At 43.7% G+C, this 26,143-nt stretch overlaps 1 protein-coding gene across 1 annotated transcript in view; it reads right to left on the bottom strand.

Annotated features, from left to right (window-relative positions):
- Pde6c (phosphodiesterase 6C) overlaps positions 1–25,470 on the bottom strand; it is a 55,839-nt gene extending 30,369 nt beyond the window's left edge. Inside the window, exons 1-8 of the mRNA NM_001416003.1 lie at positions 24,799–25,470; positions 15,904–16,056; positions 15,715–15,804; positions 14,498–14,638; positions 5,412–5,486; positions 4,418–4,482; positions 4,260–4,326; positions 2,333–2,380 (exon numbers count right to left, since the gene is read on the bottom strand). Coding sequence (NP_001402932.1) covers positions 2,333–2,380; positions 4,260–4,326; positions 4,418–4,482; positions 5,412–5,486; positions 14,498–14,638; positions 15,715–15,804; positions 15,904–16,056; positions 24,799–25,278 — 1,119 coding nt within the window. The 5' untranslated portion in view covers positions 25,279–25,470. The remainder of the gene's footprint in view (positions 1–2,332; positions 2,381–4,259; positions 4,327–4,417; positions 4,483–5,411; positions 5,487–14,497; positions 14,639–15,714; positions 15,805–15,903; positions 16,057–24,798) is intronic.
- Between the last annotated feature and the right edge of the window lie 673 nt (positions 25,471–26,143).

Raw genomic sequence — 26,143 nt, 5'->3', positions numbered from 1 at the left:
TGGAGCAATCTATAGAGCTGCTGGGTTTTCCTAGGCCAATGTTTCCCATCTGAGGAGTCTGGCTGCCTCCTGGGATGGGCATGTCATGTTCAGTAACTATTTGGGAGGCAGGGCCTTGGAGCAAAAGCGAGTGCAGAACACAGTAGCCCTGTTCTGATAAGCATGCTTCCAGGGGTACCATACTGAAATGTGCTGGGATTCTGGGGGAAATAACTATAGACTGGAGATCTGTTACATTTCAGGGACTCGTGAAACCACAGTGAGGGGCCCCCATCCTTTTCACAGTGTTGCTCCAGGCTTCCTCAAGCCTCAGTGTGCACCTACTTATGCTGAATGAACTCAACCCTCACCCCCGGCTTCCACAGCAGCTGCTCCAGGTCCAGATACTTAAAAATTCACTGTTCACCTTTCTTATCAGTGCAGTCTACCCTGGCACACAATTGCTATAGATTTAGGGGCCACCGCTGGGTACAACATAACCACAAGCAAGTTCTGGTTGCAGGAAGGGAGGTACAAGAAACAACAGGACCATATGGTGTTTGTGTGTTTCCGCATCAGTAAGCAAAGGGATGGGCAGGCAGAGCCCGGGGAAGCCTCTGTTTATCCTAACAGCTGTGTCTGGGTTTCCCCAAGGCAGGGTTTAGTCGCTGCTGGGGAGGGATCACCCACACCCAGAGGAAGCTATCTCTTCCATTTAAGCATTGATGGGATTCTGCAGGTCTAAACAGCACAGAGAAAGACAGACATTAGTGGTGCCCTTGGGAGGGAAGTCTCTACTTCTGACTCCGATCGCGGATTTAATGTTTATGAAATGCAGGACAGGGAGTGCCAGCGTGCAGAGAGGAGAGACTGCGGCACGCTGGCACAGCAACTTCATCTAGTTCTCAAAGGGACCAGGAAGCAGAGACGGTGGCCGGTCGTTACGGAGACTTAGATGAAGCTCTGAAGAAGATGAGCTCCTGGTCGACGCTACGATCGCTTTGCTGTTGCCGTCATAGACTAGCCTGGGCTGGGTGGTTTATTAAGGAGAAGTGAATTTAAGTCTCCTGCAGTTTGAGAGAGCGAGAGGTGTAAGAGTATGGCCCCGTCGTCTCAGAGAGACCGCTCCCTGCATCATAACATGCCAGAGAGCATCAGTGGACAAGAGGGGCTGGAGTTGCCAACTTGAGTCCTCTTCCTTTTCTAGCAATGTCCCTCCCGTGCCTCGGGCTCCACCCTCATCTGCTCTGTTGCGTCTCAATATAGCCATGAAGAATTAATGTGTACAAACACTGGGGGATTTAGCTTTCAACACGTGACCTCTAAGGGGTCACACGCAAGCCACAGCTGTGATGGTGGGCCGCGGTGGGTTAGCCAAGCGGTGAGTACAGCGGGGCTGGTTGGGGGCTCTCCTCTCCAGGAAGTGGGCTCCTGGGTGGTGATGAAAAGGAGATAAAATCCAGGGACCCGCTAAGAACTTTTTTCTTTTTCAGATCACGGTCACAATATACTGTAGGAAGGGCTGCCTAGAAAGACGCCACAAGGCTGGATTTGGGCCATACAATGTCTCCAGCCAATCAGTCATGCAAATTAGGGCTAAAAGCACCAGCCATGCACCAGGCTCAGCTGTTGCCCCTACAGAACCAAGAGTGGGAGGGGATGGAGGTATGGCAGTGTGCATGCATGTGCTCATACACACACACACACACACACACACACACACACATACATGCACACTCAGTCATACACACATATACACATACACGCACACTCAGACACACACATATACAAAATACATACACACACATATACACACATGCACACTCAGACACACACATATACATAGAAATACAGACACACACACTCAGACACACACACATACACACACTCAGACACACACACATACACACACACACACACACGCACACACACAGACACACATACAGAGACACACACAGACACATACACATCCAGACACACATACATACAATTATACACACACACGTACACAAACACACACACACATATATATACACAGAAATACATGCGCACACATACAGAGATACACATACATACACACAGACACACACAGTTATACACACACATACACACAACACACACACACACACACACACACCTCCCGCTTTTCTTTTATCTTTCTTCTCTGAGGCCCCTTCTTTGAATCTTCTTGATGGTCATTGGCCAAGCTAGAGATTTGGAACTTGCGCCCCGTGAGTGGCAGCTGACTACACCTAAGGCACACATAAGCTAGACTCCATGGATGAGGAGAAAGAGGGAGCACCCACCCAGCTCCCAGTCCTGAGGGATGAGGCAGGGATATGGCCACCCTTACCTGGAATGTGAAGTACTCATCTGCAGGGGCGTTCATCATGTTACAGATCTGTGAAGTAAGAGACAGAGTCATTCTGAAACATGGTGAGGTTAGGACCACGAAAGCCCACGGAGGAGGGTGAGAGAAGGCATGTTGGGGGTGAGTTTCCCACGAAGCTCTTGGCTGCTTGGTAAACACAGTAAGGCATGCTCCATACATTAGGCCATATTTGCTAACTGAAGTCACCTCCTCTTCTGCTATGCCATTGAGTGGCATTTCCTGCTATCTTTGCTCCTCCCCACTCTCCCACTTCCAAGTGATGTCATCATCCGAGTGATGCCCTTCAACTACCAAACAACCTCCTCAGCCCAAGCAAAAGAGAAAGACTGCCCTGCTGAGGAACGTTTGAACGTGGGGGCTGATCTTGCTTTATTCTTTTATAAAGTAAGGTGGCTTGAGCAAACCACTTAACTGAGATCGGGACCCCCATTGAAGGAATCAGAGAAAGGACTGAAAGAGCTTGAAGGGGCTGGAGACCCCATATGTACAACAACGCCAACCAACCAGAGCTTCCGGGGACTAAGCCACTACCCAAAGACTATGCATGGACTGACCCTGGGCTCCAATCTCATAGGTAGCAATGAATAGCCTAGTAAGAGCACCAGTGGAAGGGGAAGCCAAGGCTGAACCCCCTAGTGAATGTGACTGTTGGGGGGAGGGTGGTAATGGGGGGAGGATGGGGAGGGGAACACCCATATAGATATAGAAGGGGAGGATGAGGGGTTAGGGGGATGTTGGCCCAGAAACCGAGAAAGGGAATAACAATTGAAATGTAAATAAGAAATACTCAAGTTAATAAAGATGGAGGGGGAAAAAAAGTAAGGTGGCTTGAGGGGCAAGGGGAAAAGGCCAGACAATGTTTCACCCGCTCTAAAGTAAGAATTCCGTATGAAATACTGCGCTTACTGACAGAATTCGGAGACTGTTTCTCATACCCATCTTGAGTTGCTCTGAATTGTCTGTGCCTGGGTCGTATACACAGGTGGGCCTTAATGCAAGACTCTACTCTCCGTTCTACCAGAGTTCCACTTAAAATGATAGATAGCATTTCAAGTCTGGTGGTAATGGTTGAGTCATTGTCTCCTTTAAAAGATGAGGGCATTGAAGTCCAAAAAGGTTTAGTGCTCTGTTCAGATCCACTGGGTGAAACTTGAATCATGATTTGGAAACTCCAAAGAGGGGTTGACAGGATGGGCTGATGGGATGGGCTCTCCTGAGTAAGGGCGGGAGAAACCCTAGTGCAAATACCCCTACCATGGAAAACCTTAGTGCAAATACCCCTACCATGAAGACTACTTCTGGTGTAAATACTTCTACCAGCATTTACCCACTCATGAAATTCTGGGGGGAAAAACCCGACAGTTTGTGTTGAGGTTGAAGTGTATCTTACCCAACCCTCCAAGCTCTGTGAGCTGATGTTAAGTGCCTTCTAGGAGTGGATGAAACATGTCTACTCTTTGTCCTCTAGCCTTACAAAGAAAACATGGAACCCTTCTGAAGCTTTGGTTTCTTTATTTGTGCGTATTTCCTTTGGGGGTCTTTTGCTTCTTTCTTTGAGTCTGGATTTCCCTGCGTAGCTTTGCATGCTGTTCCCATGAGCAGTCATAAGTTAAGAACCCGAGGACTCTTTGGTGCCATCCTTAATTTCATGATCTAACTTGAATATTTAATGTTATTTCTTGAACTGTGGATCCCCCAAATGTGGTTTAAAGATACAAACCAATCAATTCCTATTTTATTTTTTTCCCCTAGCCTTTCTCCTATGCCAAGAAAGCCATCTACCCTTGTCTCGTTCGTTTTTGATTCAGTGGCTATATTTATTTTGTAACTAGTAAGTGTTTTGCACACCATAATGCACTGTAGCCTTTAAGTTTGTCTAATGACTTACAAATCCATTTTCAGCAATGTATGTTGGCAATCCACTAACGAGTGTCCAGTGATCTGCTGGAGGTGACCTTGGAGAAGATTAGAAAAGTCATTGGAACATACTGATCGGGTACGAAACCCCAGTGGCAACTCCCATGACTACTTCAGGGAAACACGCACGGAATCACGCTGATCTCTTCTTTTCCATGTAAAATGTAATCGATGATTTTATAAAAGATGATTTCCTAGGAAGGAAAAAGATTGTGGGCACAACATTATTCCACCGCCCCCCCCCAAAATAGTCTTCACCGAAGAATGTGTGCTTTACAAGTCTTATAAATAGCATCTAATTTCCTAGCCACAGTTTTCTGTATAATGTAAATTACTAAACTCTTCATATATAAGTTACAGTCCTATAATCAGATAAGAAACAGTATTGACTGCACACACACACACACACACACACACACACATGAGTGGGTTCACTGTTAAAAAGTTAAATTTACCTAAATAGCTTTTGGGTGTGTCTGACTACCAAACCACCCAAAAGCGTGTCTTTACTTTTAACTGATTACTTCTCGTTGTCCAGATGTAGCTGACATTAATGACTTCATTAGGGAAAAAGAAATCACATATTTGATCAACTGCAAGCAGACATTTATCATGTGGAAAGCACACAGATCTCTTCTCACTGGCTAATCTCAGCAGGCACCTTCACAACAGAGATTAATGGATGCCTTACCAATGCTGGAAGTTGAAAGGGGCAGATGAAGAATCTGAGGCCCTGACAAACTTGTCAATTTCTGGTTTTCGTGGTCTGAGGATATGGTGGTACAGAAGCAAACACACTCCCTCTCCCCGTTCCCCCATGAAGCTTGCAGTTGAGTGCGGCTGTAAATATAACCCAGCCCCCAGGAAGTCATCCTGCCCAGCTGAGAAGGGACCAAGCACATCTTAGAATGTTGTTCCATTGGCTCTGATGCCTCGCTCCACACAGGGATACACAGACCCACCCAGAAAGCTTGATGTCTTTGGAAAAGGAAAGCGATAGCTTCCTGAGAGATTAAGGTCTACCCAACTGTACAGGACAGAGAAGGACAGGCAGGGTCTCTCCTCTGTGCACTTCAGTCTCTTGGCATCATACACAGACAGTGAGGAAGACATTCGAGTTTACCCTGCCATCTGGAGTCTTTGGTCCTTTATAAGGTTCAACTTCTCCAAGCTTGATTGGCCACTCGTCGTAAAATTCCTGGAGACAATTATATTTAAACATTATTGAACAAGTTGTCCATGACTTATCTGAGTTATAGGTACTCGTATACTTTATGCTAGTCTACATAGTTTGGCAATTTTAGGCTTGAAAAAAAAAAACCCTGTAATTCTCAGCAATATTGCTTACGAACCTGTGACTGTATACAAGTTGCTTATCTTGTATTCACCTGCTAAATGGGAACAGCACGACTTCCGCCTGTAGCCAAGATTAAATAAACAACCTATGCCACACTCTTGCATGCACTCTATGTACAATGCCTGCAGTGTGCAGTGTCTGCTTTATAGGCAAGCACCTAAGCCTGGTGGGTTAAGAAGCTTAGTTAAGGTCGCTCACAGCAGCCTGCAGTGTCAGTCGCCTTAATTAACACCCTTTCTCCCCCACCTTGACAGTTGATCCTCATTTTGCTTAGATGTCAGGTGGTAATTTGTTCAGGAAAGTCTATGGCGGTCTACGTGAAGCAGATGCTAATGTAAGGGCAGGTATGTGGTTCCGTTTAGACCAGTGAATGGAGCTGGGGGAGTCAGCTGAGGGGCTACAGGATCAAGGTGTCTCTCACTTGAAAAATAATAAAAGCGGTGTTTCCCTTGTGGCCAAAAGCACCCCAAGCATCCTTGCAGTCACAAAGCAGGGATTAGAACCCTGCTCTTCTTCTGCTGCAGGGTCTTATGTTGCCCACTTGGAACAGTGACTTTGAAAAACAACTGCCAATCACACGAATGGCAAGAAAGACAAATGGTATGGATTTTGAACTCTCAGCTTTCCAAGAGAATTAAAGATGAGAGAGGGCACCATACTACGAATAATGATAATTTCTTTCCTTTCTACTTTAAGATTTTTTTCAGATACGAAACGTCAAATAGTTACTAACCTTACGCACCTACAATGTACTCAATACCGTGTGTATATCACGATAAAAGAGATGTCCACACTTTGCTGGTGAGAAAGCCAAGGACCAGGGAGATGGAAAATCTTGCTGAAATCAAGGCTGGAGAACTGGCAGTGCCTGACTTCAAGCCCTGCGTCAGGTCTGTAGCAACCACAGCAGTGTGCGACTAGCGGGGAGAGAAATCAGCAAGCAGAAGAGACTGGAGAGAAGTGTGCTCACACACACACACACACACACACACACACACACACACTCACACAGACACAGACACAGACACAGACACAGACATACACACACGACTGATCTTTGGCAGAGGAGCAAAGGTCACAGGGGCAAATTGGTTTTTCAACAAATTGTACTGGAACCATGGCATCCATTAAGAGAAGAAATCTTATTTCTTTAATTTAAAAAAAAAAGCCCAGAATGACTTATAGGCCTAAATATAAAGCACAGAACTATAAGAATTCTGGAAGTGGACACAGGAGAAAATCCAGACGAGTTATGAGTTTGCAGGTGGCTTCGTTCCTTGTTTTGTTTTGTTTTGACACAGCCCAGGGGCACAGTGTACAGAGAGAAAAGTACTGGGGATTATTGCAATTTAAAATGTCTGCTCCAGAAATGTTTCTCAGAAAAGAATGAAGGGACTGGGAGAAAAATATTTGCAATTGCAGGACTAGTATCCAGAGTCTCCAGTTTGCTCAGGCTGGTCTTAAGTTCAAGTTATCCTCCTGCCTCAGCCTCAGGAGTGCTGGGATTGTAAACATGTGCTATCACTTCTGGCTGTAAAGATCTTTTGAAGTCTAACCATCAGGAAGCAGAAAGCTCCACCTATAAACCAGCAGGAGACCGGAACAGACATTTCACCAGACAAGAAACACCATGGGAACTACGCAGGTGAAAACCGTTCAATGTTGTCCGCGGCTGGAAGTGCAGATTCAAATGGTGACGTACTACCACATGTCACGAAGTGGATGAGACCTGAATAGAGAGACCTGGTGAGAATGCAGATATGCGAAAATGATAGTCACTTGGGAAGACAAGACGGATTACAGTCTCCCTGGATGATCCAATAATTCGACTTTTTTGAAAGTGTATGTACACACAAACCTGTACATGGTGGATACAGCAGCCTTATTCATAAGTGCCCCAAACTAGAAGCAACCACAATGGCCTTCACTACCGAGAATCAGGCTGCCTTAGGGCAGATTCTTACTCTCTAATGAAAATATATGAGCTTTAGCCAAGACATGGAATTGACATATCTATCAATGAATGAACAAAGACAACGTTGAATGTACTCAATGAAATACTATCCAGCCTCAAAAAGGAAGAAGGAAGGAAGGAAGGAAGGATAGAAATACAGATGGACAGAAGGAAGGAAGGAAAAGAGAGAGGGAGAGAAGAAGGGAGGGAGGAGAGAGAGAGAGAGAGAGAGAGAGAGAGAGAGAGAGAGAGAGAGAGAGATGTTGACAGTGTCAGCAAACCTGGTGGTAAGAGAGATGGGCTTGGCACTAAAAGACAAACATGCAATGTACGTGTGGAATCTGAAAGCATCCAACACTGGAGCAGAAGGCAGAACATCGTCACCAGAGGTTATGGGTAGAGCCATCGTCAACTGGACAGGAAGGAGCTGTCCAAATAGCACAGCGTTCCATCCAGGCAGTAAATTCTCAGGACTTATTACAGAAAAACAATGTATTATATATTTCAAAGCTGTCATGGGACTAGACGTAAATGGTATCACTATGTAAAGCGATCACCATGTTGATTAGTGTAACCATTTCAGAATTTATGTATATGCATATATGAAAATATCACACTGTATCCCATAGATATGTACAACCATCACTTCCTTAAATTAAAAGATAAAAATTGTGAGTTACCAAAAAATTAGGCGTGGTGGTCCATGCCTGTAATTTTAGAACTCAGAAAGCTGAAGCAGGAGCATTGCTTGAATTTGAGGTTATCCTGGGCTAAATACTAAGACGCTGCCTCAGAAGGACAGCAAAAGGCAGGAGCATGAGGGAGAGCCAGCCTCAGACCATCAGTCTTGCAACCTTTGGCTCCACTCGTCTTTCTCTCCCTCCTCATCTGTCCCTCCTGCTTAGTACCCAAGGCCATCTTAGCAGGCCATCTCGGCTCTCTTCTTGCTGTAGATTGCTTGCTTCCTGCTTGCCTGCTTTCTTTCTCCTCTCAGACTTGCCTCTTCCTATTCTTGGCTTCTTTCTCTTCCCAAAGAACATTATCTGCATAGCTCGTAGGGTCCTAGTTCCTCAGTCATCTGAGAGACAAGGCTATCTACACCGTCTTGTAGTCTGTCTCTCTTTCCAGTCTGCCTGTCACCTAAATACCCTCATCGCCCTGAGGGATTTCAAAATAAATGTATCAAAAATAATTTTATTTCATTTTTATATAAAAGTTTACATTTTATAAAATATTAAAAATTGTTATATTAAAATATTTTAAAATATATTTTATGAGATATAAACATATTTAATAAAACATAAAGTGTTTATATTTTTATAAAATATAAAAATATATTTATTTAAAACTTATATATTTATATAAATTTATAAGATATATTATAACATTTTATAAAAATAAATTCAATTTATTACAAATAATAAATGTATTATTGTTTTCAATGGAAGGTACCTTTCCTATATCTTGTCTTCAAGGCCTGATGCATTTTCTCTTCCACTTTCTTCTATCATCCCAGTACGACCATCTTACTGGGATTTCTTCTACTTCTCCCTGCCACCGACTACACCCATGATGACTAATCTGTTAGCACACACGATATTATCAATACCCTCTTACTCCCTAAAATAATGAGTAGTTAAGGGGCAGTTGTGGCACAACCAACTGTCACTATTTCCCTAGGTAGTCCCTATAGTCCCTCTGCGTATTGATTGTCGGCACAGGGTCGGGCTGGGAATACAGTCTGGTGTCTGCGTGTTTTACATAGGAGAGCGATGCCTCAACCTACTATGGCCAGTTCTCTTCTGAACACTGCACACACTTTCATCCGAAGGCGAAAAGGTGACTTAAGTTCAAAGTAGGTTTTTTTTTTCAATGCAATCAACGTCCAATTCCTGAAACACAGATCTCAAAACAATACCCAACATGAAAACCCAAGGCCATTTGTCCCCTCCAAAATCTCACATAAATGCCCCTCAACGACAGTGACTTAGATTCCAGACAAGAAATTTCCAAAGGAGTAAAAATAAAAATGTTTAAAGAAATGAAAGAACACAAAAACCAATGCCTGAATCAATTCCAGGAGAACTCTTAAATAACTGCGTAAAAGAAAGGAAGTCAATATACGATGTGGAAACAAGGTTGATAAAGAGACAAATGTACGGAAGAAAAGACGAGCTGAAACGATACTGGGAGTAAAGATTTTACTCAAATTAAAAGCTCAATGGACAGCCTCACTGACAGTGTGGCTCACAGGAAGGGCGGAACAGTGGGCCTTGAAGACAAGATCGGTACACTCAGCTGAAAACAAATTTATTAAAAGGCATACAGAGTATGCAAGAACTTTGAAACACCATGAAACAAAATGTATTAATTATGGGCACAGAAAAGAATAACTCCATGCAAAGAGCATAGACAATATTTTCAGTACAATCAGCAGAAATTTGCCTGAACCTAGAGAACCAGAGGTCTGTCTGAGTAGAAGAGGCAAGAAAAATCCAAATAGGAAAAACAAGGGGGAGGGGAAACTCCCTACATCATATCACAGTTAAAACACTAAATACATAGCACAAGGAACGTAAATTAAGAGAGAAAAGGAACGCAAATTAAGAGTGGCAAGAGAAAATAGGTTACATATAAGGGCAGGCCCATAAGTGTAACAGCCAAACTTGCATGTGGGCCAAGCAGGCCCAGCCACAATGGTGGCACACACAGCTCATATTTCCTCCTGAGCCAGCCTAGAATCTGTCTGCACGGATAGAAACAGCTGATGCTGGGATCCAAAATGGAGTGAGCCAATGAGAAAGAGACAGCACCACATCTGACTACTTGAGAGCCAATGAGATTCTGGGAGGTGGGTATAAAGGTTTGCCCAGTTCTTACAATAAATGAGTCTACTTTTGCCATTTGCCTGACTCCCGAGTCTGCTCATTGACTCTTTGCCATCTTACCTCCACCACAAAGGACTTGGTTGGGTTTGCAAGCAATACTCACAAAAGAAACTTACAAACCCAGAAGGGCAGAGAAAGACGCATTCTAAGTCCTGAAAAGCCTCGACTGCCAAGCAGGCTTCCATACCCTGAAAATTTATCTTTGCAATTGGTGTAGAAATAAAAACATTAATGAATTTTTTTTAAAAGCATGCTAAAAATGTTGTGAATGCTAAGCCATCTCTGCAGAAAATATTGGGCAGAATTTTTCAAGCTGAAGAAAACGATAAACACAGTCAGGGACAGTGGAGACAAAAAAAATCAAAGGGGGCATGATCATAGCTAAATAAGTGGGGACAAAGAAAACACTAGACACTACAAAATCAACAAAATGACATAAATTATTACACACCTTTAAATAATAACTCTTCGATGTCTTAGTTTCCGAATCTTAAGACACAGACTAGCATACTGAGTCAAACAAACCAGAATCTATCTAGTTTCTGCCTCCAAGAAACACACTATGCCTTCAAAGATAGATTCTGGGTTAGGGGAAAGGGATGAAAAAAGATATTCCACGGAATGGGAGTCAGTATCTTGACATTTCATACAATCGACTTCAAATCAAATTAACTCATAGGCAACCAAGAAAGCCACACACTGATCAGTGGAATAATCCATCAAAAAGGCATTTCATTTCTGTAAATTAATTACATAAGGAAAAGTAAGACAAGAGCAATTTAGATAACAGAAACCACAAACCAACTTTCCTTCTTTTAAAAAAAGGACATTACAATTCTAAATATTTACACAACAAACATAGAGACACACAGTTTCATAAGACACTACATAAAGTCACAAATAAACCTTAACACAGTATAAGTGATTTCAATATCCTACTTTCATCAATAAAGAGGTCATCCTGACCAAAAAACATGGAAACCAAGAAGTCATATGACATCCTAGATAAAATGGACTTAACAGATGTCTACAGAACACTGTATCCAAGTACTACAGAAGATACATTTTTCTCAGAAGCCAATGGAACTTTCTCTGAAGTCAGATCACATATTAGGACACAATGCAAGTGGATTACTTTTCGGTTACTATGTAAAGTATCATGACCAAAACCAGAGGGACAGAGTCCATGATGGCAGGGAAGCCATGGCTTGGTGGCACTTGCAGGAAGCCAACTGATTATATTTTCACTGCATGGTGGTTTGAAAGAAAATGACTCCCATAGGCCTATAGGGAGTGGCACTAATAGGAGTTGTGGCCTTGTTGGAACAGATGTGGCTTTGTTGGAGGAAGTGCATCACTGGGGGTGGACTCTGAGGGCACAGATGCTCAAGCCAGGCCCAGTGTCTCACTGATCCAGATATAGAACTGGTTACCTCTCCAGCACCAGGTCTGCCTGAGTGCTCCATGCTTCCTCATGATGATAATGGACGTTTTAAACCTCTGAACAGAAGCCAGTCTCAGTTAAATGTTGTCTTATATAAGAGTTGCCATGGTCATGGTATCTCCTCACAGCAATAGAACCCCTAACTAAGACTCAATCACACACAGGAAGTAAAAGAAGAGAAGTGAAACATACGACAAACTTCCATCCCCATACCACCAGTGATGCACTTCCTCCAGTAAGGCTCCACCTCCTAAAGGTTTATTACTATAAACTGGAAACCAAGTGTTAACAAACACGATCCTGTAAAGGACATTTTTAAATTCAAACAACCACAGTAAGTCTCAACAAATACGTGAAAATAGAAATAGCTTCTTGTGTCATATCTGACCATATGGAGTAAAGCAAGAAATCAACAGCAAGAGAAAGCACAGGAAATTTACAGACTTATGGAGATTACAACTGAATGATGAGCAGGTTACTAAAGAAATCAAGAAGGAAATTAGATTATTCCCAGAACTGAAAGAACATGAAGACACACCCAGACCTATGAGATATAAAGAAAGCAGTTCTAAGAGGGAGGTCACCGCTGTAGGTGCCTACATTTAAAAAGTCAGAGATTTCTTGCACAATGACTTAAGGATTCACCTTAGAGCCTTGAGAAAATAAAGAACAAGGCAAACCCAACAGCGGTACACAAAAGGAAATAATTAAGACCATGAAAGGAATTAATGAAAGAAGTAATTAAAAACACAAAATTAATGAAACAGAGTTGGTTCTTTCAAAGAATAAAAGTGACAAATTATTAGCTAACCCAACCAGATGTGGGGGGGGGGGAAGAGAGAAAGAGAAAGAGAGAGAGAGAGAGAGAGAGAGAGAGAGAGAAGAGAGGAGGGCATGTTAATAAAACTAGCAAAGAAAGGAGGAAGAATACAACAGATACCAAGGAAATTCAGAGAATTGTTAAGAACATACCTTAACAACTTAAATTCCACTAAACTAAAAAAAAAAAAACAAAAAACAAAAGCAAAACCAACAAAATTTCCTAAAGAACCAGGTGACTTTCTAGATGAGTATGACCTACTTATCAAAGTTAAATCAAGAGAGACCAGTAATTTAAATAGGTCTATAGAAAGTAACAAGATTCAAGCAGTAGAATAATAATAATAATAATAATAATAATAATAATAATGTAAAGGTTCAGGTGGATTCACTGTAGAATTCTAGCAGACCTCTGCAAAAAACTAACACCAATCCTATCAAATAATTCTATAAAACAGAAAAGGAAGCAAGGTTTCTAAACTCATTATACAAAGCCAATATTACCATATTACTCTGATATCCTAATAAAATATCATCTCTTTGTCTCTGTCTGTCTCTGTCTCTCTGTCCTTCTCTCTCTCTGTCTCTCTGTCTCTCTCTGTCTCTGTCTCTCTCTCTCTCTCATATTACTGGTCAGTTTTTCTAATAAACACAGATGATAAAATTCCCATTAAAATATTTGCAAACTGGGGGTTGGGGATTTAGCTCAGTGGTAGAGCGCTAGCCTAGCAAGCGCAAGGCCCTGGGTTCGGTCCCCAGTTCCAAAAAAAAAAATATTTGCAAACCAAATTCAAGAACACATCTAAACGATCATTCATCCTGATCAAGTCAGCTTGAAGGGTAGAGATGGTTCAAGGCATGTAAATCAGTAACTGTGATGCATCTATCTCACACATGAACTCAAGTACAGAAATTGCATGGCCATTTAATAGAAGCAGAAAAAAACTTTTGACAAAATGCAACCAACGTTCTTTCATAATAAAAGCCCTGACAAAACTAGGAATACAGGAAAATGTAAGATAAACTACAGCCAACATTGTGTTTAATGAGGAAAAATCTAGAAGCATTTCCACTAAGCTCAAGAACAAGACAAGAATGTCCACTCTTTCCACTCCCATTCAATATAATATTTGAAGTCTTAGCTAGGACACTAAGACGAAAGAATGAACGAAAGGGGACACAAGCAAGAAAGGAAGAAGTCAGCATACATGACTTTGCAAGATGACATGATCCTATACATGAACGGCTTCAAAGGCTCCACCAGGAAATCCTTAGAGCTGACAGGATACCCATCAAAGTGGCAACTCACAAAGATACCAATAGCCTTTCTTTATCCCAATGGTTCTTAGAGCTGAGCTATTCTATATGCACCACACCAACCCAACATTTTTAACCACAGGAAAACTGGAGGTGAGAGTGGTGGATGATAATGGCATTCTGCATTATCTCTCTCGTTATTTTCTCTTCCATTTATTATAACCATAAAGCTAGTCTAAAATGAAAGGCTATTAATTAATCAAAACAGGAGACTTGGATGGATATGGGTGCAGAATAGAAAAGACGAACTTTAAATTAAGCCTGTGTCACTTTGCTCCTTACTGCCCCCACTAGCTCTGTGCCTTCACAGCGCTTCTTCCTGCTATCTGGTTTTTTACATAGCATATCCATTTGTCAGTGGGCCATGTTTCATTCGGGTATGCTTTTTCTAGGTGACCAAGGGGAGAGGATGCACATGGAACATGAAAACCTTCTCCTTGGTCATGTCCAGAAGACCAATGGAGTAGCGCTCGCAGTTCAGGTATGTTCTGACGGTGTACAGGGCCTTGTGAAACTGTCGCTCAACGTCAGTGAGCTCCTCGAATACTTTATTGGCTGACCACATAAGGATCTGGAAGAGAGCAAAGAGAAGGGGGGAGGATGGGGAGGGGGGAGGGGGGGAGGAGGGGGGAGGAGGGGGAGGAAGGGGGAGGAGGGGGAGAAGGGGGAGGGGGAGGGGGAGGAAGGAAGAACAAGTAAGAATGTGGGGAGAGACAGAGACAGAAAGTGAATATTAGTTCAAAGAAAGCATGAAGTATATCAAAAAAAAAAAAAGAAAGAAAGAAAGAAAAAGAAAATGAACACATCTCACAAGAAACTGCAGTTCTAGTTTGAACCACCAACAAACACCATGGGTTCTCTAAGTGGGGTGATGGGTAGATGTTTTCCAAACCATGGGATTATGAAAGGGAGGACACAGGATTGATCCAGCTCAGAGGACAAATGTTCCTAATCTTTTTGAAGGTTCCAGTATCAGAGGGCTGCCACTGGACCTAGTGGGAAGGAAGTCACATGACTCATCCATGCATCCTTAGCTACTCAGAGTTCACCTAACCTGGAAAGTCGGAATGGGGAGGGACCTAGATGCATTCATCCTAGGGCCCACTACTGTATTATACGAATGAGGGACCCGGAGATCATGGCTGCTGATATGCCTCTTTTAACCTCTATCCCAGGGAAACAAAAACCACAAATGAGTGATTCTTTTCCGATGGTGACCCAGGAACTAAACGCTTTAAATGAGAACTAATGACTGTTTAATAATTATGCCAACCGTATGAGGTGGGTATTGTAATCATCGCATCATAGGTGAAGAGCCCACAGGCACCCAGAACAGATTGAACAAGCCAGCCGGTTGTGCGTACAGATGGAGGACCGCTGGGTGGAGGGATGACTGAGAGGACAACTGGGACTACGGTTTGAGAATCTAGGGGTTGGGGATTTAGCTCAGCGGTAGAGCGCTTGCCTAGAAAGCGCAAGGCCCTGGGTTCGGTCCCCAGCTCTGGGGAAAAAAAAAAGAAAAAAAGAGAATCTACTCCAGGTGACTTAAGCCCCACGAGGGATAAGACGGTCCTGGCTTGCTGCCGTTTTTGGCTCCCTCTGCTAGAGTACACGAGCAAGGGAGGATTACAGCTAATGTCCCATTACCTGGCTTCTCCGGGACTCCACACTGTACAGGTAACTGGTGTGCTGCAGCCTTAGAGCGATCGCAACAAAGCTGAGGTACTTGGAAAAGACCTATAGGTCACAGAGAGGAACAAGTTACGGTTGGGATCCCTTCCTTTGGTTGTACAAGTCACTTCCCGTGTGTCTGGCCAAGCACCAGGTTAGCAGTACCTCCTCATCCTGTTTGGAAAACTCGGGAGCGTTGATTTTGTTCACTGCCATGACCACAGCAAGAACCTCCTTGCCCGTCATGATGGGGACTGCCAGCAGATTCCTGGTGACATATCCAGTTTGCTTGTCCATAAAGTCAGAAAAATGGCTGTTCTGAAGAGAAAAAAAAGAAAGTTCACGTGTTTGCCAAAATAGGTCGGAACCGTAGAGCCTAAGACGCGCTCTATTTAAAATCCTACCAACAGATGGCTCCAGTTCAGTGGTTCCACCATTCTGGAATGCTCATTTCCCACTGAAGACGAAGCTTATCTGGATCAGGAGGAAAGAGGTGGTATCACAACTTGGTGGAAAGTGAGGTGCAAAGGAGATGAAAGGGGGAACGGGGTTACAGTTGTATGAGCAGGGAGGGAAAGCTCGCTGGACATAGGGACGTTATTTAACTGCAAATGCAAAATGTACAGTTGGAACCACGAACCTCTCTAGCAAAACATGAGAAAAAAAAAATCAATACGCCTTCAAGAGGACTGGTTCTCAACCTGTGGGTCACAACCCCTTTGACAAACTTCTGCCTCCAAAAATATTTACACTGTGATTCATAACGTTAATAAAACTTCAGTTTTACTATAGTTTCCTCTAAGTTTATTTTCCTAGCTCTATGTGATGTCTTAACCTTTAACATTGTCTCTTAGAGACTTCCCTGCACAGTGAGGCATGTAGCTGTGGACTCCACTTTGGGATTCTCAGCCGGCACGCCATGCTTGTACCTGTGTGGGCTGAGCTGTCCTCTAAGGAACAACCTGTCCACAGTTCTCTCTGTGAACAACTTGTCCCTGGCATTCCTGCTTTTGAGTTTTCTGAGATTTTCAGAATGAAGGCCCCTTTGGCTGGAGGAACAAGTCTTATGAAGTTTTTATTTACGCAGATTTGTTTTGGAAATGTTAAAAATTCTTTTTATTTTTGAAGACAATCTGTTTTTTATTTTTATCGAAAATAGATTTTTTCCCCTCATGTAATGTTTCCTGAATATGGTTTCCCTTCCTCTGTTGCTTCCAGCTCCTCCCCACTTTGCCTCCAGTCCAGATCCGCCCTCTTTCTGTCTCTTGTTTGAAAACAAACAGGCGTCTAAGGGAGAATAATATGATATGATATGATATGATAAAACAAAAACTAACACATTAGAGGAGGACAAAACAAAATGAAACAAAAAACAGAAAGCACAAGAAACAGAGACCCACTTGTTCATACACAAATCATAATAAAATCATTAAACTCATATATATATATATATATATATATATATATATATATATGACAATCCCTGATACATTATAAGTCAAGGAACTTCTTAAGGACAGCACTGAGGTCATCTTGTTGGCTATCCACTGCTGGGCATGCGGGCTACCATTTACAGTAGCTTGTTTCCCCCGTGAGACTCCTTTGGAGGAAAATACATTTTCATTCGCAAGTGGCTATCAATTGGAGATAGCTTCTGAGGGATGGGGGCCTGTGTCCATTTCTCCTTTCAGCTCTAGGACCCCATCTGGTACAGACCCATGAGGCCTTGTGTGTGCTTGCTGCCTCGGTCTGTGCATGCATACGCATTTGTCTTGTTAGGGAGCCTTGCTTTCTTGGTGTCCTCCATCCCCTCCGGCACTTGCACTTTTTCCATCTCCTTTTCTGCAGCCACCCTTGTCACCCTGAGACGGTTGGATAGAGACACCCATTTTTAGGGCTGAATGTTCCAGGCTCTCTCATTGTCTGGATAATGTCTGTCTGTGGGTCTCTGTACTTGTTCCCATCTGCTACAGGAGGATGCTTCCCTGACGAAGGCTGAGCGAGGCATTGATCTATGAGTATAGCAGAATGTCGTGAGGAGTCATTTTATTCCTAGGACTTTGTTTTGTTTTCAGAACAGTGGTTATTTGGTTTTTATCTTGGGTCCCTGGGACACCTGCTTGCAGATGCTTGGTTACCCAAGCAGTGGGTTCCATCTCATGGAGTGGGCCTTAAGTCAAATCAGACATTGGTTGGTTACTCCCACAAGGTTTGTGCCACCATTGCCCTAGTATATTTTGCAGTCAGGACCCCATTGTAATCAATGGGTTAGTGGCTGGGTTGGTGTTTGCATTTCTCCAAAGACACTAGAACATAGGAGTGAAGGCTTTACGTAAGCACCAGTTCAACACCTCCATGTTTAATAAGTTGTGCAGTGTTGTCTTAAACAATGGGCCCTTGAAATCAGTTTGTAGAGAGCAACCTAAAAGACTTGGCAACAACCTGATTGTTTGGGGGCTTCCCACGGGATCCATTTAGCCAAGAACTCAATTAGATGCCACCCAGTCTCAGTATTAGAAGCTTCATTTGGTGACAAGAAAGGGCCATCTGGGGCTCTGTCTCCACCATTATTTGGCCATCTCGTTTAGATCACCTCCATATATGTATATAAGCTTCTATTGAATTTTCATACTACCCCTCAAATAGCCCTTAATTTTAGCTGTCTCTCCCCACATTCCCTCCCTTATCCCCCTCTTCCTTTCCTCTCTCTCTCTCTGCTTGATCCTTCTGTTCCAGGCCCTGCCCCAATCTACCCATAACTACTATCCTATTTCCACTTCCTTGACTCTATCCCTAACCTCCGTGCTTCTGTGGATGTAGCTTGGTTATCAATGAATTAATAACTAATATCAGCACATAGGTGAAAACATACAATGTCTGTCTTTCTAGTCTGAGATACCTTACTCTGAATAATTTCATTTTCTAGTTCAATCCATTTAACTGGGAATTTTAAGATTTCACTTTTTAAAAATGGCCGAGTAATGCTCTATTGTGCAAATGCATGGCAGCTGCCTTACCCAATCATCTGCTGAGGGACGTGTAGGCCGTTTCCAGTTTGTGGCTATTGTGAATAGAGCAGCAATGAACGTGGTTGAGCAAGCGTGTTTGTGGTAGGATGAAGCATCTTTTGGGTAGATATTCAAGAGAGGTGTAGCTGGGTCTTGAGGTAGATCTATTCCCATCTTGAGGAACCGCCACACTGATCTCCACAGTGGCGGTACAAGTTTGCACTCCCAGCAGCAATGGAGGTCACCTTACTCCACCTCCTCGCCAGCATGAGCTGTCATTTGCTTTATTGATCATTGCCATTCTGACTAGAGTAAGATGAAATCTTAAAGCAGTTTAGGTTTGCTTTTCTCCTGATAACTGAGGATGCTCAACATTTCTTGATGTGTTCATCAGCCACTTGCATTTCCTCTTTTGAGAAATCTCTGTTTGGCACATTTTAAAAATTGAGTTAATTGTTTTCTTGAAATCTAGCTCTTTTTTAGTTCTTTATTTATTTTGGATACTAACCCTTTGTTGGATGTGCAGTTGGTAAAAATCTTTTCCCATTCTGTAGCCTGCTACTTTGTCTGAGGTTGTTCTGTCATTCTCTTTCTTTCTTGAGTTTTTATGAAGTTGGATATCAGGGTAGCTGTGGCCAGAGAATCACCTGGGCAAAGTTCCTTCTGTTTCTGTTGTGGAATAATCTGAGGAGTATTGGCCTTAACTCTCCTGAGAGAGTCTGGTAGGATTTTACACTAAAACCATCTGGCCCTGGGCTTTTATGGTTTGGAAACTTTTAATTCACCAGGACCTTCTATTTCACTGGGGTGAGGAGTTATAGGTCTGTTTAAACTGCTATCCTGACCTTGATTTAACTTTCATTTTTTAAAGGTTTGCCAATTTGGTGGAGTTTTTTAAAGTATGTCCTTGTGATTCTCTGGATTTCCCTGGTGACTGTTGTGGTCACCTCCTTTTCATTTCTAGATTTAAGTTGGATCTTCTCTCTCTGCCTTTTAGTTAATTTGGATAAGGTTTTGATTTTGCTGATTTTTTCCAAAGAACCAACTCTTTCACTGTTCTTTCTATTTATTGTTTGTTTCTAATTTAATCTTATTTCAATAAATAGTTTTATTATTTCTTGTCATCTACTCCTTTTGGGTGTGATATATTCCTTTTGTTCTAGATCAGTGGTTCTCAACATATCAGATATCCTGCATATCAAATATTTATATTAGGATCTATAACAGTAGTAAAATTATAGTTACAAAGTAGCAATGAAATAATTTCATGGTTAGGGGGTCACAGTAACACAAAGAACTGTATTAAAGAGTCCCAGGATTAGGAAGGTTTAGAACCACTGATCTAGAATCTAGAATCTAGAATCTTGAACTTCTAGGAGTGCTGTTAATTACTAGAATGAGATCACTCCAATTTTTTAATGTAGGCATTTGGTGCTATGAATTTGCCTCTTAGAGTCACCTTGTGTCCTGTAAGTTTGGGTATGTTGTGTATTTGTTTGTTCGTTTGAGACACGGTTTCTCTGTGCAGCCCTGGTTTTCTTGGAAGGAAATAATTCTGTAGGTCAGGCTGACCTCAAACTCACAGAGATCTGCCTGCTTCTGCCTTCCTGGGTGCTAAGATTAAAGGCTTGCTCCATCACCACTCAGTGATTGATTTTTTTCTTTTCTTTTTAAAGACAGGATCTCACTATGTAGCCCTGGTTGGTCTGGAATTTGCTATGAAGATCAAGCTGGCCTTGAACTCTGAGATCCATCTGCCTTGGCCTCCCAAGTACAGACTGGGATTGCAGGCATATGTCACCATGTCTTGCACATTAAAAATTCTTACCCCTTCAACTGTGTGAAAAGGTCACCTTACCACTGTCAATGCTTACAGGTTCCTCAAAGGCCATCTCAAGCTAAAGTCTTTCCTTTCATAATCTTTTTTTTGAGAGAAGAGGAAAAAACCGGATCTTGGATATAACTCCTATAGGAGCTGCAAAGGTAATGTTGATGACTAGCATGACAAGAATTGAGGTAAATTTGGGGATGTAAGTGTTCAAAATCAAGATAAATGGGTTGTGGAGGCATTTATATGCTCTGTAATTCCAGAGAACACTCTCTAGAACGATGAAACTCTGGCCCAAAATACGTGGGGGTTTTTGTTTGTTCGTTCATTCATTTTTTTAAATGGAATTATTTTCATTTCCTTATTGGTTATATTTCTAGAAGCAGCACAGACCTTGGAGTCTGCTCTGTCTAGTTTCCCAAAGTGAAAAATGTGAGAATTCACTGGAGTGTGGTTTACAGGCTGGAATTCACACCCAGACAAAGGCCTCAAAGGCCAGTGACACTCACTGTTCAAGTCAGAGCATCAATTCATAGCTGTGCCATGGGGGACCCCATCAGGTAGATCAGATTGCTGTAACCTTTAAAATCCAAGCATCTACATTCCACACATGATTTAGGTATTTAGATGTGCTGTGTAATTCCCATGCTCAACCTAATGGACGCAGGGCCGCTTTGGGAGATTTTTGGAATGGTCCTGCTCATGAAACAAATGGGGGTGCCGGGCAATTGGCTGCCTCTCCTCACCCATATATAGTATGATCTTTCTGAGAGAACACCATTTCTTTTGCAGGCTGCATGCGTGAGAGAGAAGGTTCTGGAATAAGCTTTCTGGTTTCCCTGTTTTCCTAGCTCTGTGATCCTATTCTACCCTCTGTGTCTGTCTTGTCTTTCTTTTCCTTTTTTGTTTTTTGTTTTTCTTTTCAAGACAGGGTTTCTCTGTGTAGCCCTCGATGTCCTGGAATTCATGCTGTAGATTGAACTCAGAGATCCACTTGCCTCTGCCTCTGAGAGCTGGGATTAAAGATGCAAACCACTATTGCCTGATTCCGTGTTTTCTAATCTAAAACAGCAAAGTGGTGCTGCGTCAAGTCCAGAGTTCACAGTGTGAAAATGGAGAGACACACCATTGGCAGAAAGGTCTTGTGCACATCAGACACTGGATAAACACGGAAAAGAGAAGCCTCCCCCTACACGCGTTCACAGGAAGGAGAAGCAGTTCTTTCTCCATGGTGTCTGCTTTGCTTCTAGTCCTCACTTTTCTCACCAGTTCTAGTCACAGAAGAAGTTAGGCACTCAGCAGGGTAGAGGCATCCTGTGCCCAAGGTTCCCTTCCTGTAGGAGCCGGTGCTCTGCTGGGTGCCACAGTTCTCTGCTGGCCCCTTTATCTACTACCTCTGCTCCTGCGCCATCCTCACCCTTGGTCAGAATGTCTCCAAACTCCTTTAGGTTCTTTCTCTTGATTCGCTGCCCAGATGCCACCTGCTTCGACCCTGTTACCCACTACTGCTTACACCAGCTTCCTTTTACACAGCGGTCACACGCACAAACTGAGAAAAATGGAACTCCAAAAACGTAGCCCGGAGGTAGGTAGTGTGTCTTTCCGAACACGTGTCACACTTGACATTACTTTAATATAGGTACTAAAGTCAAGCATGCGCTCCCAAATACTCTTGGGCCATTTGAAAAGGTGACTTTTAACTTTCAAAATTTAGTGCTAACTTGTTAGCACATCTGAAAACTGTCCGTCGATGTAGGGAGGGAGGCTTTCCAGATTTTTTTTAAGTTTATTTTGTTCTATGGACTCCCAAATTCTCCCAAAGTTGTTTTTCCAAAGAAGGTCCCAAAAACAACTGGAGGACACGGTAGCAGTAAGACACCATTTCCGCTAGCTCAGTGGGTCTAAAGGCCAGAACTTTAACTGCTAACTCTTGAGGTCAGGAGGCAGAAGAGGAGGCAGGAAGGGGAAGAGAGAAGGGAGGAAATGGGTCTATAAACATCCAGTTAATTATTGAAAACATCAGCCTCGTGCAGCCTTCTTTCCCAACCAGTCTGATGGAGCAGTGCCTAAGCAGATAACCGGCTTCCCCAACAGGAAAAGAAGCAGCGTAAGGGGAGTATCTCTCAGATTCCTGTTGTTGAAAGTTTTCTCCCTCTTAACCTAGTTTCAACCATGGACAATCACTGATCCTTTTATTTGACCTTGGCTACCAGGTCTCCGAACTCCTGCTCACATCAAGATAATCATATGTTCGCTGTGGTTAACTGAGCGAGTACTGCAAGTCAACCATTTTATTTGATTGTCTCCATTCTCAGGGGTGGACACTCAGTCCATTACAGTGACCTCAGAGCATTGCCACGGCTTCCCCGTTACCCCCCTTTAGGGCCTCCACGGTCAGGAGTAACCAACTCTGGATCTTTGTCTAGGTGTTACCTACTGATCACACACTCCTCTTGTCTGGGTAGCAGTGTAGACACGGGTGTTTGTGGTCAGTGGTGTGTTGAGAAGGGAAGGCCTTGGGAACCTTGGTCTGGAAGAGACACTGTTCTATGACCTCAGACTTCCCATCTGACACAGGAAAGGGTGGAGCTACAGAGTCACCAAGCCTTGCCATCTCATATCTCCCACATTTAACGGGAAGGTCTCTTCATCCTCCTGCATCTGCTCACCCAATAGACCTGTGGTTTTCAGCACTGGTTACCTATTAGTACCACCTGGGGAGCCCACTTCCCAAATGGAGTCTGCTATGGCCGTTCTGTTGGGAGTCTCAAGCATTCGTATTATTAATTGGATTTAATGTATAGCCTGAGTTGAAAAGTATCATGCTAGCAAGCGGACGAAGGGCTTATAATCTACAGGGACAGCAAATGAGATGTCTGTCTCCCACTGAGCTCAGTATGTCCGTCTTTACCATTCATGCCTCCCCGTCCTGTTCTGCACATCAGGAGTGCCAAGGGAAGGAAGAGGGAGATGCTTTCTTCCTGAGCTCACCATCCCTAAAGCAAGGCTCTGGGGACAGACAAGACAGCTCAGGGACACAGCAACATCACGTTGCTATCTCTTCCCTACCAGAAATCATTTTACCCCGTTCTCCTTAGGGGGGGAAAAGGTCTTAGGAAAAAAATGTGCACGTCAGAGTCTGAAGTTCGATGCCTTTGCAATCGTGGAGATGGGAGGAAGCAGGTTCTCATTAGAACATTCCAGGTGTCCGGACATAGCCTGTTAGCTAGGGTCAAGAGAAGCTGTCTTCAGAGCACACATCAACCCTTGTACCTGAGGAGCGCCCTGCAGTTGTTTGCAGAGCGGTGCTAATGTTTGACACACTGATTCCCCAGTGTCTGTGAGAGCCTTCTGTAATCAGCTTCAGGAGGGATTTGGAGATTAGCTCCAACCTCTCAGCTGCCCTTAGTCACGAGCCAGGTTATGGACTCTGCACAGGGCACTTCAGGGGCTGCCCTCTGACTCATCTTCTCCATCCGTGCTGACCCCTTCTGTCAATAGTAAATCACAGGAGCGGGGTGTAGGCAGGAAAACAGTGAAGGCAGAAACTGAGGCGTGTGATCTCTCCGTGCTGCCAAAGGACCAGGAGAGGCGCGGTGGTCAGAAGAAAGAGTTGATTTCCTGTTTTCACAAGGAGCATAGATACCAATGCCTTGTCTTAGCACTGTGCAGACTTGGTCTTTAGTGAAGAGCACATGCCTCCTTAAAGGATCGGAATCCGGGACAATTGGAATTTGTGACCATCCCAGTTGTGCGGGAGGGGCCAATTACACTCACTCTCCTGAATTCGCATTTGTTATGACTCAAATAAAATATTTTAACATTTGAATAGTAGAAATGCTCCCCTCCCCCCCAATGTGGACCTATAGATGAAAGAATCTGTTTGTGAGCCAGCTTATTCCAGAACAATCTCCGAGGGTTGTGACTAGAGGCATGGAAAGGCTCCCTGTGCTAGGCCAGCCTTCACTGTGCTGACTACTGGTGGTCTTGGCAGGATAAGTCTCTGAAGCAATGGAGGAACACACTAGGCCTAGTCAGGAATATCTGACAAAAATTCACATCAAGACTCACTTGCACCAAAATGCTGTATCCGCCTCTTCTCTGAAATCCCAGTTCTATTGGTACTTTGTATTTTAACTCTAGCTTGGCTAGGTCTGTCAACTCCTTCCCTTCGGTTCCCCCTTGTCCCTCTACCTCTGCCCCACTACAGGGAGGGCCACCTACCTTTTTGACATTTGAGACATTAAGGGCTTTCTTCACATGAGCGACCCAGCCAACTATCCCAATGTCCAACGGAAATACAACTTCTCTGTTAGGGGCCACGAGGTTGTCCTCAAACTTAGAAGTTGGGGTGACGTTCAGCAGCCTGGAGGCCACCTCCGGTATGCCGTTTCTTGATCGGCATGAGAACATACTGCAGCATTCAGCCTGTAGAAGCCGAGCCAGCCTCTGCAGGGCCCTGTGAGCCACCTGCTCGGCGCTTCCTGTCTCGTCCTGCATATGCTGTAGTAGCTCCAGGCACAAGGCCGACTCCTCCACCTGTGTCATCCGGGGGAGAGACGTGCCAGCCTGGACCCCCGCATGGCTGTTTTTGAAGATCGCCCCCGGTGTCTCCACCCGCAGCTTCTTGTCAAAGTACTCCTTGGCAAAACAAGGGTTCTCCTCCAGGTAGCGCTCCACGGCATCTTGGCTGATCTCCCCCATGTTGTGGCTTGTGTTGCTGCTGCTACCCAGAGCGGAGGGTTCCTCAGAGCGATACCCTGAGCAGCATAACGAGGAAATACATCCTGGTCAAAAATCACCAAGGAAGCCGCAGGTGGTCCCTCATTAAATCCCCAAAAGAGAAGCAGGAAGGTTGCTTAGTAGTTCTTCCAAGCTGCCTGGGACTCACGAGATCTTGGCTTATGGTAGGCAGGAAGCAGTGGATTAAGGAGTGCTTTAAGTCACAAAATCCTTAACATTTTTAGCCTCTAAGTCCTCAGAGACTTTTTGAGCAGCCGGGCAGGAGTCAGGTGGCAATGTCTATCCCAGAAGAATAACTCAGCCGCAGCCCACAGCCAGGAAGAATTGCCACCGCTCCACCGGTTACCTTATAACAGCGCAGGCAGCGCCTTTAAATTGCTCTTCCGTGGTAGCTATCGGGGTGGTTTGTATACAAACATCAAGTACTTAGGGTTTTTGTTTCTATGCATATAGCAGCTTTAACCATTTCAGTGAGTATGGGTCAGAGAGACAGAAGGTTTTAGTTTCCGTGTAACACACACATTCTCACACACACACACACACACACACACGCACACACGCACACACGCACACACGCACACAAAAGAACACTAATTCTTCCCGCTTTTTGAAAGCCCTGGGCTGTTCTCACCACTCTTCCCTAAAAGTCTCCCTTCTCAAGGGCCTCCATTTTAGAAAGCTTGGTCTTAGAACCCCTTTCAAGGGAACAAAACTGAAGTTTACTACTAAGAGAGTTAGAGGTATATAGTTTTAAAAATAACATTTGGCTGCAATCTAAGTGCAAAGTAACCACAGTTTTTGATTGCCTGTCAAGGACATGACTACA

Source organism: Rattus norvegicus, chromosome 1 (genome assembly GCF_021556685.1).
Source record: "Rattus norvegicus strain SHRSP/BbbUtx chromosome 1, alternate assembly SHRSP_T2T, whole genome shotgun sequence".
NCBI lineage: Eukaryota > Metazoa > Chordata > Mammalia > Rodentia > Muridae > Rattus > Rattus norvegicus.
This window is presented reverse-complemented; position numbering and strand designations above follow the sequence as displayed.